General features: G+C 41.1%; 1 protein-coding gene across 3 annotated transcripts in view; it reads right to left on the bottom strand.

Annotated features, from left to right (window-relative positions):
- Window positions 1-1,906: 1,906 nt before the first annotated feature.
- PDZD2 (PDZ domain containing 2) overlaps window positions 1,907-12,047 on the bottom strand; it is a 139,522-nt gene continuing 129,381 nt past the window's right edge. For all 3 annotated transcript variants that reach the window (XM_051804702.1, XM_051804701.1, XM_051804703.1), the window contains 3 exons: window positions 9,763-10,033; window positions 7,739-7,873; window positions 1,907-6,279 (listed from right to left, as the gene is read on the bottom strand). In XM_051804702.1, coding sequence (XP_051660662.1) covers window positions 6,113-6,279; window positions 7,739-7,873; window positions 9,763-10,033 — 573 coding nt within the window. In that variant the 3' untranslated portion in view covers window positions 1,907-6,112. The remainder of the gene's footprint in view (window positions 6,280-7,738; window positions 7,874-9,762; window positions 10,034-12,047) is intronic.

Genomic DNA, 12,047 nt, shown 5'->3' with positions numbered 1-12,047 from the left:
GAATGACCATAGAATCACTTTTCAAATTCTGCATTTGCTCATACCCCAAGGACTTCACAACTGAGAGAGGTAAAAATTTTCTGCTGCTTCACATGTCTCAGGGGAGAAATGAAGTCACATATACTAATCCACTTACAGCTTAAGTCCATTGTATCTTCTTGCTTTTGTATTCCTCTTTAATTAGCCACTGACTGGGGCAATTAAGATTTCAGTTAAAGACATTCAAGACTGATCTTGCAAGAGCCAAGCTGCTCTGAGGCTTGAGCCCTGTTGAGCCCAGCTCACACCATGTGTTAAGAGAAATCAGGACAAACAGGAGGATGGGTACAGGGGAGTCAGTGAAAGAGGGAGAGGAGCTGGGCTGGCCCAGAACTGGTGACAGCAGGGCAGAGGAAAAGGCAGAGGAAATATTTAAGACTCACAATAGTTTCTTCCTTTTTCCCATGCAGCCCTGGGGGAGAAGCCAGGCTCCAGCTGGGGACAGACATGTCGAACCAAGCTCAAGGGGCTGCATGCACTGTCCCACACCTCCCCTTCCCACATGAACAATTTTATGCTTTGCACAGTCACAGCTGCACAACAGCATAGGCTCTGCAGCATCCCTCATCATGGCTGTTTGCAAGGGAGAAAGATGGGGGGGAAAAGGGGTCCCCATGCAGATGGAAGACAAGGACACCATAGAACTCTTCCTTTTCCCCTCCAGGGGGAAAAGTGTCCCCATGCCCATGGAGCAGTCTGGGAACCCAGTGCACTGGCCTTTCCCACAGGATGAGTCAGCAGAAATGCTGGGCTTATCCTTCCTCATGTGGCTCTTGCTTGCACCCTCGCAGCGCAGCACCCAGAGAGGGAAACTGAAAGCAAACACAGCTTTTGGGGCACAAGCCTGGGGATGACTGAAATGCCCTCTGCACCACTGGCACAAGAAAGCAAATCCTTCTCCTCACACAAAACCCCACCTGGCCCACCAAGCCAGCACTGTGCACAAGAGGAAACAGTGAGGTTTGCCAGGCACGGCACAAGTGACACGGGTATATCAAGGAAAGGTCAGGACTGTGCCGTGCCATGCGCCGGATGGAAATTACAAACTGTGCTGCTGGCTCAAGTGCCCAACCCAGCATTCAAACACAGAGCAATGCACAAAGGCCTGCAATGTAGATATAAACACAACCTCACAAACTCCTTCCTGCAGCTCAGCCTTCCCCACAGTGACTAGCTGACGTGTCTGTGCTGCCAGGCAGCATGGGATTTTGAGCACCTCTGGCATTCCCCACGTCCGCAGCTGAGCCTTCTGGGCTGACTCACGTTCCTGTAAGGAAGGCTTGTTTCGAGCTGCTGTGCAGTTACTGTGAAATCACCTGTATCTTTAAAAGAGTGGCCCACTTGATGCAAACCTTTGGAGGTTGTGGCATACACTCTCCACTACAAGCTCCACTTCAGCTCCACTCCATCCCCAGAGTGCTTCCCAACCAGCCCATTTCACTGTGGTTTTGACAGGAAGCTTATCCCTAGGGTAGGTGGAAGAGGAGAACATATACCAGGCTAGGACCGGTTGCATAAAATATTATCTACACACACAGCTCCATTCCCTTACAGCCCAGGGTCTGGGCAGGAGGTACACTTCATAGGTGATGTGCTCCAGGGACTGCTGCTGCTGCTGAAAACTCCACATTTCAGCTTCAAACTCCACATCTTCCTTGAACAGGGGCAGAAAAAAAAAAAAAGCATGGCTTCCAAGATATTGAAGCAGGTTCTATAAAACATCTTCTATCACTTCTTAAAAGCTTTAGTACTCTTCACACTGAACGGCGGTTCTTAAGAGGGTACTATTTTACTTCTAGCTTAGATGTACATCTGGGCAGTGTTAACACTTAAGTCTTTGACTATGCTCTCCCTGACATCTTTGTCCCTGGAATGCCAGTTTCAACTCCGGACCAGACAAACTGTGGCATAACAGAATTAAATATCTAGCGGAGTACTAAGGATACCATTTATTTTCAAAATCACTAAAAAACCCAAGCAAAACAGTTTATGGCGATACAGATTTACATAAAAGAGACAGCATATCGAAAAATGTACAATCTATTTCATGTTATTGCACTCACTTTTTTATAATATACAAGGCATATTAAACAGTTTTCATTAAAAGAAGTTTTATTTATATAAATAAAAGTGTAAATATACAATATCATACAATAAGTGTATCAGACTAACACACAAAATCTACCTACAGTGGGATCCCCATTTCTCTCATGAGCTAGTCTACTCTTCATCAATATTTTCACTTGTACATTTACATAACCTAAACATAGAAACAGGTAAACATTCCCATCTGGGAACACTTCCTTCAGAATTTGACAAGAACCACTGCAGAACATTAACCAGGGTTAATTTTAAGTGAGGGTCATTAGGAAATATCAATCCACTTAACAGTTTCTTAATACTTATCTGTCCTCATAATATTTTTTTAGTGAGAAAATGATCAAATGTTCCTCCCTCCCCCCAGTTTAGGCCTAATCTCAGAGTTTTTAAATGCAGATGCAGTCCCTACAGAAGCTGGAAAGAACTTCAAGGTACAAAAGGCTGCAGAATATGCAACGGCAGTATCGCACCGCTCTCATATCCGGGATGTGTACCCTCAGCTACCCCAGGCCTGGATGCAGCAAAGCCCTCTACCAGACCTTCTCTATCTAGGAGCAAATTTGCCTTGTCTGGAATGCCTTCAGCTCCCTGGTGAAGAAGTGGTGCATAATTTAATCTCTATTTTTTTGGTCTTCCAAGATGCAGCTGTAAGTCTCTGGAAAGTCGCTGCTCTCTATTTTTTTGGTCTTCCAAGATGCAGCTGCAAGTCTCTCTCCTGGAGTTTGGCCAACACTCTGGTAGGGCAAAGAATCACCATGGAGACTGATATGCAAACAGCAAGGTTGAAAATAGTTGTGAACCTACTGAATACTGATGAACTAATGCAATGTCCTTTGTCATTTTACTGCAACCAGGCTCTCAGAAAAATACCATTTACTTTGCCAGGTGCGTAACCAAAGGTTTACTACATCTGCTTGGTCTAGCCATCTTGTCTGCAACAAAGCAGACACCCATAGTGCATAAATCCTGGGGCCTTTTTGGGGAATGTCACTCCATATGAGATGTCAGGAAATGCTACTGTAATCATATGAACACTGATAGCCTCTGTAAAGATGCTTCTTGTTCTTTAATCAAAAAAAAAAAAGGTATTTTCAGGAACAGAAACAATCAAGGTTAAATACTATTCTTTTTCTTGCTCTAATGTTAGTAGAGAAGTGTTATCATTCTACCCATAGTAACTATTGTCAGATTTAAAACATTAAACCTATCTTTTAAATTATAGCCACTACCGAATCACACACAAAAAATCCCCATTTCTGTTTGCTGTTACTCAGCCAACACTTATCTACGTGCATGTAAAATAAAATACTGAATAGTATCTGCTTACTGAAAAATGAAAGTCTTCTAAATCACTCACAATGAACGGTACCTGCAAATAAGCATCTGGAAATATTCACCACGTATCATCTTAAGACACCTCAAATTAACTTCAATTTACAAAATGAAGACTTTACCTTTGAGCTCACACTGGCTTAGGAGTGAGGGAAACAGATGCCTCCCTGCGATGGAATCTCCAAAATTTTAGACTGCGGACTGAAAAAAAAAAGCCACTTCCTAAAACACAATTGTGATTTACCACATTAAAGTAGCAAAAAGTCAGTACTGCACTTGCACGTATTATACGTATACAGGTATGCATTCACTACGCTGCATTAAATTCCACATGCATTTTATGTATCTATTATACACGCTATTACAGTCGGATTTTGGTCATTCCTGAACAAGGCCTCACCATTCAACTGTCATTGCCAAATGTCTTCTCCCTGTTTTTCAGCAAATACGGAATATTGCAGGGGTAACGTCTTTTATGCCATCACAGGCCTAGAACATCAGTGTGGTCCTCCAGCCCCATGTCTGCATCCTCCTGAAGCCCCTCCCACCACGGAGGTGACTGGAGGCCAGGATCAGTCCTGACAGAGCGGCTGAGCTGTGGGTTCACAGGGGACCCAACTCCACAGTCATCTCATAGCACTGAACCTGAATTAATTTCAACAGAAATCCTGCAGGCAATGGAGCTGTAGGACTATGTACAGTATTGCCTTTCCAGTAACCAAAAGCTGCATCTCTCTCTGGATTCACATGCTAATATGTCACTGAAAAAGAGTTAAATCTATTCATTTTTAGGCAAACGTTGCACAGCTTTTCTGTTCATCTGGTCTCAGGTTGCCTCACAGAACTGAATTTTCCTCTGTGCATCACAAGTTGCAGTCTCATGAAGCTGTCACAGAAATGAACCCAAGCGAGTGCTCCACTAATCTGGAAGGAATTGCTCCAAGCACTGTTGAATAAATATAAATAAACTGAACTATAGTATGATCTTGGGGTATGGCCAAATGACAAGCCCAGACCTTTTTGTAACAGCTACCCAATGTGTTGGCTCACTATAAAAGTAGGCAGCACTTCAGATTTGGACTGGTTCCAGACTGAGAGCTCTTCACCCTGGGCATGTTGGCTGCAAGGAGTCTCCAGCCCAGTGTGATGAACAACCTGAGCACTGTGGAACAAACAACTTGTTCTCAGCTGATAAGGACACTGGCCCATTTCCTCCTGTATGTATTTTATGCTGTTTAGCTATCCCAGATGTAGGAAGAGAAATAACAGAGTCTAATCTTTTGCACCCATACATTCTCCTCCCAACACAGCAGACTATAAGTAACACTCAGCAGCATGGCCTGCTACTGATACCTCCACTGTGAGTAGAGGTGAGAAAGTCCAAAGTAAGCGCCCAGGGCACTGCAACCCTTTCTCTTTTGCTGTATCCAACACCACGGTTTCTCCCATCTACACAAACAGTGTTTGGTTTTGCCACCCAGAACCCTCAATATCAGCCCAGTCCTAACGCAGTCGGGCGCACCTGTGTCATCCACACACATCCTCACCCACTCTCACACAAGGAAAAATAAATACTGGACAGGAGAAAACAAAGAAGACCAGTTAAAAGCCACCACAAATACGGCCAGCTCAGATTTAATCTGTTATAATCCCCATTTTTAGATCACCACTTTTCAGCTTCAGTCTTTCAAGTTGGGCAGCCTTAGACCTCTTGTAGACAAATAAAAGCAGCCCAGCTTTCAGACGTACTTAGCGATCGCTGAAGTCTGTGGGATCTGTAAGTGCTCAGCACTTGAAATTATCCCCCTTTTAAAAATATATATATTTTAAAGGTGCCTAACATTAGAAGCCTAAATTTGAAAATTCAGACCCCAATTTTTATCGCCCCCATTTTAATCACAACTAACACTTTGGTGGACAATCACCTATTATTTGGACATGATTTTCTTACAGATTTCTGCTGCATTAATGTCAATTGCTTTCAGATACAAGTTGCATCTAAAAGCAGATTTAGTTGTGGTGGATGCTGTGTTAGTTCATCAATTTTAAGAGGAATTTTCAGCTTTGCAATAAAATGCTCATGTTTTAGGCATAAAAGTTGTGCAAAATTATACTCTTTTTGTCATGCATTTTTAGCAAAACCGCACTTACAAGAATAAAGTGAGATTGTTCCAGACATTCTCTTATTACAACAACAAAAAAGGACCAGACCCTAAGTAAGTGTCCTGAAGTCTTATTACAGCTAAGTGATATAGTACAGTCTAAAACCCATCCTTGTCAATAGGATGGCAACCAACAAGTTCTACTACCAACACTCTGCAGATACTAAAAATATCAGGGACAGGCACAGTGTTATTTATTTCAATCAAAATACTTTAAATCAAGCCCAGGAGAGGTCTTGAAGTTCCAATAAAACTGCCACATAATACAAAATTGTCTCTAACATTTGGCTTCCTTCATCCCCAATAATTAGGTGAGATTTTATGAAGCTCATCACATGCTTGCTCAGTGGTTCTCCAAGGCTCTTAGCACCTCTCTGTAGAGCATTAAGACACTTCTGTGTGACTTTAGAAACAAAGACAGCTTTTAGACAGTTCTAAATGGTTTGTCTTAGCAAGTGTGATTAGATGTAGTGCTTCCATCATACTGCAGTTCTGTGTTTTCTGATTAGTAACTGAACAGGGCCCTCAGGCACAGATTTAATAATGTTCCAGGCATCGTAATGCATGAGGCCAAGTAATGACTTTCCACTAACAGCAAGAATTTCATCTCCAGTTTCTATGTTTCCAGATTGCTCCGCAGCACCACCTAGAAGCAAAGGGGGAAAAAGTCAGCGTTAGGAAAAAAAAAGTGAACCCACCAAAAATGTGCTTTCCACTGTGTTGAACAACAAATAAACCGCTTTTCCAACCATAACAATTTCACTACAAATCACTTACATTCAGCTCAGCTCTAGCAACCTACTCCATGCTGCACCTCACAGAAAAGGTTATTTTAACCATGATAAATCCTTGTTCTTAGAAAAGCTGTCTGTTTTTGAAGGAAACAACATAAGTACATGAAATATGCTGGATGTCATCTCTATAGCTTTAAGAAAACCTGGTTAATAAAATAATCATGAAGGTTGTTATGTGTCACGGATGTATTTTCTCAAGTGAAATTTTGACAGGGTAATAGGCAGATCGTGCAACAGATTGTAAAACCCGGGATGAACAAACCAAACACAAGTACCAAACTTAGGAAAAACACACCAGACACAGAAAGCTCCTAGACAGAGACACGCCCTTCACTGCTGATGAAAGTATGTTTTCTGTAATGATAATTAAACTAACATCAGCCATCACAGGGAGGGGAAAAGGGCTGTATGTAAGGATGTAAATGAATGAGCTCAAAAATTAAACATGCCCTTTACCCTAAGAATCACTTTCTAAAGAGGGGAAAACAAACACACACACACACAAAACCAGATAAGCAGTTCAGGAAACACCTGCTTGATTTTTTTCACTGGTGGGAGAACAAATCACTGAAGAGCAATCCTGTAAAAATGCCGTCCACAAACAGTTTCATTGAGAGTTTCAGTTTCCTTCAGAAAGTGCTTTATTTTTTGCTAAATATGACTTATAAAAGTCACAGCATAGTTCTGGGATTGGTTTCCTTTCTATGTATGGTTCATATAAGTTTAACTACATGCTAACAAAGCATCCAGGATTAGCAGTTTCTGAATACAAACACCACATATTCTTAGCACAAGCTAGTAGTAATATATATATATATATAAAAAAAGACAGAAATGGTAAAATTAATAATTGGGCATAAGGGTTGGACTTGATGATCTCCAAGGTCTTTTCCAACCCAGCTGATTCTATGATTCTATAATGCAGGGTGGTGCTTCAGAACCACACTGATTATCTGCACTGTGTGTTTCTTACAAAAAAGAACTAGATAAGGCGTGAATGTCTCAGGCCATTATATAGATTATTGGCCATTATATAGATTATTGCTGCTGTAATCTAATGTCTAAAATAGTGGACAAGCCCAGAAATGAAATGTATCATATTCAGAAAAGCAGATTGCTCCACAAACATTTACTAGCAGATGCAATCCCTAGCCATTCCCAGAAGTGGGTTTTTTTTCTAAAAAAAAGTGGCAAGAAAGGAGGGCCACAAGAAACACCATTGCTTCAAAAACCACTGAATGCAATAATTAAAATGTTTGTACAATGCACAAAAGGAAAACTCGGATAACATCCACTGTATGCTTGTAGTACCTTTAAATATCCTTTTTACAAGCAAGGGCCTATCTCCAGCAATGGAAGCTTTTCCACCGTCAAGACTGAATCCCAAGCCAGCAGAGGTTTTCAATAATTCAACGCAGATTACATCATTCATATCCAGGTTTGGATCTGTGATAGAACACACACAGCATTTTGTTATGCAGACAACAGTAAACTGCAACTTGTGTTTGGTTGGTTTTAGTTTTGCTGCAGTGACCAGGCAATTAAGCATTCAGTTCCTACTCAGACTAGGACATGTCACCTTGTTTCTTAGAAGTGAATGTATATTATTGTAGCCGTGAATGGGAGACAGTACAAAGTGCACAGTGACATTTTCATTTTACGTGTTCAACAAAAACCTGCCAAGGCAACTTATTTTGGCAAAAATTACAGCTAGCAAATTTAGCAAATACTCTGAATGCCAACAAAATAACTGAAAAAGTACAGAAGTAGTGAGTGGAGAGCATCTTTTTCTTTCATTTGTTCCCAACTGCTTATTCAATGAGCCATTTCTTTTTAAATAAGAGTAATGAATGAAATGTTACATTAAGCAAACATGTTCCATCCTCATATGGAAAAATCTGTAATCACTCACTAGGGTGAATAAGTGTTTCTGGTCTCATATCTATAGATATAGTCATCATTTACTGTAGTTTCACCCTGCCTCCTACATAGCAGATATTTTTGAAACACAATAATGCTGTAGCTGACATAAAATACGACTTTGCTTAGGACGAAATAAATCTGCAGTTCTGGAAAACAGGACCCTCTTTGCCCTGTGTGAATGTAAAAATTATGCTGTCTGCATTATCGCAAATTACTGCTACCGTTATCTCAGACAACTTTAAATCTTATCTAAAACATCTGGAGATGTGCTTTGCCTTAAAGGATGGAAATATGTTCTGAATAAGCCAACACTATGTTGTTTATGAGATAACGTTGCCCCCTAGTGCCCGGAGACAGCAGATATTCTGCATTTGTCAGGGTGCAGAACAGAGGGAGTTTAGGGTAGAAAGTGATTCTGAAGTAATTACATATATTATATCCATGGGAGCAATTCCAGAAAGGCTGATCCATTCATTTACAAAGTGCTTTCTATTTTTTTTTAAGCTCTGTCACAAAGTTGCAATCATAAAACTCTGTGTAAGCATAAAACAATAGAAACTGCTACAGAAAAAAAGAACCCTCCAAACAGTAATGATTACAGCCAACAGACTAAAAATGGGGGACTGGCAGCTCCATGTCCCGCTTTTGGAGTGGTCTGAGTTGAGCTGCCCTTGAAGGCAGGGGAAGCCACCTCCCAGGGACACTGCAACAGTGCAGGACTGAAACAGGTCATCCCCTGCTCCGAAGGAGCAGAATACAGACAGGTACTGAAGGGTTTTGGGTCTTAAATCTACAAAAAAATTCAGAGATCTGTTTGTAACACCCTAGGTACTGCTTTCACACTAAAATGCTGTCTTGTTCCTGAGCATTTATCTACTATTCCACTGACACATTTCTGCTTAAACCATTTATCCTTAGTTTCCTGTGGGATGTCTGACTTCAATATGGCTAACTTCCATTTACTGTAATATCAAAATAATTTTTCTATGTTTTTAGCGGAAACAGTATGAAATCTGCTATTACAAAAACAAGTTCAGCCCCTACGCATAATAAACTGCAGAGCATGAGGTTTTCTTTGAGCCTTTTTATTTTTTAAATTATTTTTGGTTGTGTGCTTTCTTGCATTTATCCTGTACTGGAAGAATATGTGGAATCACTTACTTCAGTAGAAATTGGATTAGGCCCTAAATTAGGTCTTCTAAGTTTGTGCCTAGTTATGATAATTAAAAAACCCCCAAAACCCAAACTGAATTTGGGCTCCAAAGAGAACAAATAAAATTTAAAGGTAATTTCATTTGCTCCCTTCAATCACATAACGCACAGACACTTTTAATTTAAAACACACGGACATTTTTCCCTTCAGTCTGTTCTGCAAGGGAATCCTTCCAACTGTTCTTGGACAAAGATCATACCTGTTCCTATTTCCATGGAAACATCCTTTCCAGACCCTACAGATTTTCTGCCAGTAGCTGATGTCTCAAGTCTGGAGGAATTGTTTGCTTTGTCTTTTTCCTTCTGGATGACAATGACTGCATATTTGTACAGTCTTGCGTGATGAAGAGTATTCAGGACATCCCCATGGACTGAGTTTGCAAGAGATTTGCCATTGACTGACAGAACAAGATCTCCTCGATGAATAGTCCCTTCTTGAGATGCCACTCCCTTTGAAAACACTCTGTGAACCTACAAGAAAGATTTTAACAAGTACGTTTTAACCTCGTGACCCACACAGCATTCTACAGGCCAAGGTGAACACAGACACCCTACCAAAGTTTGCAGTCAGTGGATATCAAATGCACAACATTTGCTCCAGTGAACATCCTTTAAATGTCAAGGACTAAGTGACTGGACAGAACTGCAATTAGGGATGGGGCAATTCAGAGGAAAAGATGCTATTATTGCATCATCATTTCTAAGCCAAAAATAACCAAACCCAGCAAGGGAATATGTAATATCACAAATTACTTACGCTTTCACTGAACTCCTCAAAGGCCTTCAACTAACATATTTCAAGTGACACACAGGTTAAATCCACATTCATGCTACAGCAACCACTAACACTGTGGTGTGTGACACCCAATCCCCCCCAATTCCCACTGACTAGGACAAGCATCCTGTGGTGTTTTCAAACACACACTTCCAAACATCTGTGCGCAGAAAGGCTCTGACTTACTGCAGCTGTACAATTGTTCACCTCAATTTGGCTGATCAAATACCATGCAAACAGATGGAGAGGGATGATTTAGTGGCATGAAATGCATTCTTCTAGAGGAAAAAACACTCTATTCAGAGTGGATTAAACTTTGAGTAAAACTCTAGCAAGTTTAGATGTGTGTCATTTACAAAAAGGAACTGACTAAAAGACTCAAGACTCGGTATTTAAGGACTTGCCTACTAGGCACTGTAATTTTAGCAGTCAGAATATGGTTTCCCATGGAGACGGTTCTACATCTTCCAGGCAAAGGTTTGAGGCACAAATCTGTGGTCACAATCCTGCATTTTCCTCTAGGAATTTATCCTACTACCTCGATGAACAGTGAAGTATCAGAAGCCTTTTGGCTCCTGTTCCCTCTCATTGCAGGGCCATGTTGAGAGGGGCACCTGCCACAACCCTACAGATCCAAGAAGATAAATTTTCAGCCAATCTAAGCAGGCATTCAAAGCTGGTATAATAGCTTCAGTAACAGATGTAGACATGCAAATGCAAACAGTGGAATACAGGAGTTACGTACAAAACATCTGCTGCTTTCCCTCATGTTATCCTCAGTACCTTGAAGCTCACCCAAGTGTGGGCACAACAGCCCATCTAAGAAGCTCAGAACCCAGTGGCAACCCTAAATCAATCTGGGATCCAGAATCCCAGTAGATCAAGAACATTAAAATGTTCCCCTTCTGAGGAGCATACTTTACACACGCTGAACAAAGAAGATCTGTGAAGAGTAGGAGCTGATGTTTCCTTAGTCTCACAGCTAACAGAATTCAGGAAAAAGACTTCATCAGTTACTCCACCTGAGAGACTTCAAGATCTTATTTTTTAAGTGGAGTCCCAGTCTCCAGGTGAAGAACTCTGTGGGGTGCTACAGTGTTGAGCCCTCCTCTTGCTCACAGCTGCCACTGCAACTGTTTGGGCCAGAGACATAGAACAACTGTATGAGAGAAGTAGATTCCATTCTCTAGACTGTGATCATGTTCTAACTTAATGACAGCTTAATATAAAATACATTTACTTACACTGGTCTTGTCTAAAAGCAAAAACCAGAAGATTCCTACAAGGGCTGCTGCAGGCCCCAAAACTGAGGGCATATCCTGCTTCTAATCTCAGCATTTAATGGATCTCTCTCTTTCAGGGCAGAATTTAAATGCATATCTTGAGTTAAGAAACTGTCACATGGGAGGACACCAGTTTTCTTGGATTTTTCTGTCTCACTGATCTGTTTTTGAAGAGTATCTATGTCACTTTTTATACACCAACATCACGTAATGGGACACACAGTATCTGGTTCAGAATGCTGTATAAGACTTTAAAAAACCCCTAAGAAACACAACCCTCCTTTTTGGCCCACCTACAGGCCTTAATAACACAAAACAAATGTGTGATGTGAATTGCTGAGGTCTCAAAAGATCAGTCTCAGGATTTAAAAAATCGTTGAAAAACTCTGTTGCACAGCGTTTACTTTCAAGGGCTGGGAATGAAAGT

Source organism: Manacus candei, unplaced genomic scaffold (genome assembly GCF_025592945.1).
Source record: "Manacus candei isolate 608988 ecotype Guabito, Panama unplaced genomic scaffold, ASM2559294v1 h1tg000061l, whole genome shotgun sequence".
NCBI lineage: Eukaryota > Metazoa > Chordata > Aves > Passeriformes > Pipridae > Manacus > Manacus candei.
The sequence above is the reverse complement of the archived record's forward strand: the minus strand, read 5'-3'. Positions and strand labels throughout refer to the sequence as shown.